Here is a 1487-nt window from a genome sequence, read left to right as displayed (position 1 = left end):
ACGTAAAATCTTCCGCGCTTTCCACTTCCGGGGTAAAAAATAAGGGGTTCCGTTCAAAAAAAATCGATTTGACCTTAAAATGATCTTGAAGGTCGAGGTCAAGGTCAATGTCATGGTCACATGCGGACGTGAAATCTTCCTCTGTTTCCATTTCCGTGATAAAAAATGATGGGTTCCATTAAAAAAATCGACTTGATATTAAAATGACCTTGAAGGTAGCGGTGAAGGTCAAGGTCATATTCGGACGTAAAATCTTCCGCTCTTTCCACTTCCGGGTTAAAAAATAAGGGGTTCCATTTGAAAAAATTGACTTGATATTGAAATGACCTTGAAGGTCATCGTCAAGGTCAAGGTCAACGTCACCATAAGTTAGCCTTGTCGGTACCCTACAACTTTTGTATAAACAAATTTCCTCCAAAATGCTTACCATCCGAGATATTCCTATCCGTTATTTAAAATGGGACACCCTGTATACAGTGCCCGCCAAAAGTTCCGAGCCAGCTGAATATTTTGGAAAGTATGCATTTTTGTGAAAAATGTTTTAAACAAAAGTTGTAGAGTTTCAAAAGATCTATTTACTGATGATATTACTTTGACATTGAGTGGCGTTGTCAAGGTCAAATCAAGATCACATTGATTTTTTAAAATAGAACATCCAATTTTTCATTGCATATTCTTATAGCACCTCTTGAGAGCTTTCCAAAACACTATAATACAATATTTTTTCATGATTATTTATTGAATATAATTCTTGAAAGTTACAGTATCACCGGCATTAGCATGGTCCAAAGTGTCCGTGTGCCAAACATTGGCTAAAACCTTTTGAATGTTGTTCAAAATTATGACGTAGATAATATTTTTACGTAGAGATGAAAATAAGCGGAACAATCTTTAATGGCCTTGACGCACGCGCGCGTAACTTTCAAGTATTATAATTCGAAAAGTGATTATGAAAAAATATTGTATTATAGTGTTTTGGAAAGCTGTCAAGAGGTGCTATAAGAATATGCAATGAAAAATTGGATGTTCTATTTAAAAAAATCGATATGATCTTGATTTGACCTTGCCAACGCCACTCAAGGTCAAAGTAATATCATCAGTAAATAGATCTTTTGAAACTCTACAACTTTTGTTTAAAACATTTTTTGCAAAAATGCATATTTTTCAAAATATTCAGCTGGCCCGGGACTTTTGGCGGGCACTGTATATTAACAGTATATTTAAAATAAGTGGATTTGTGAAATAAATATTTTAGTAAAAAATATTTGGTTATCATCGTTATCACTTCAAGTTATATAGAAAGTGGTAACGAAGACACAATCAAAGATTTTTCACTTACGTCATATCATCTATATTTCTTTCAAAAAGATGTAAATGTACGTTTTAGATATTGATGCTAGTACGTTAAGAAGCGAAGTTCTAGATGAATTGACAGAAAAGAGCAACCAGCAGGGTACGTTTGATTAATTCTTAGTTGCATTTTTGTA

At 33.8% G+C, this 1487-nt stretch overlaps 1 protein-coding gene across 1 annotated transcript in view; it reads left to right on the top strand.

The window, feature by feature from the left end:
- LOC108762532 (uncharacterized) overlaps window positions 1-1453 on the top strand; it is a gene marked incomplete at its 3' end in the record, with an annotated part of 10272 nt that extends 8819 nt beyond the window's left edge. The window contains exon 5 of the mRNA XM_018509574.1: window positions 1388-1453. Within this exon, the coding sequence (XP_018365076.1) occupies window positions 1388-1453 (66 nt within the window). The remainder of the gene's footprint in view (window positions 1-1387) is intronic.
- Window positions 1454-1487: the final 34 nt, after the last annotated feature.

The sequence above is a fragment of the Trachymyrmex cornetzi genome, unplaced genomic scaffold (assembly GCF_001594075.2).
Source record: "Trachymyrmex cornetzi isolate Tcor2-1 unplaced genomic scaffold, Tcor1.1 scaffold3055, whole genome shotgun sequence".
In the NCBI taxonomy this organism is placed as follows: domain Eukaryota; kingdom Metazoa; phylum Arthropoda; class Insecta; order Hymenoptera; family Formicidae; genus Trachymyrmex; species Trachymyrmex cornetzi.
This window is presented reverse-complemented; position numbering and strand designations above follow the sequence as displayed.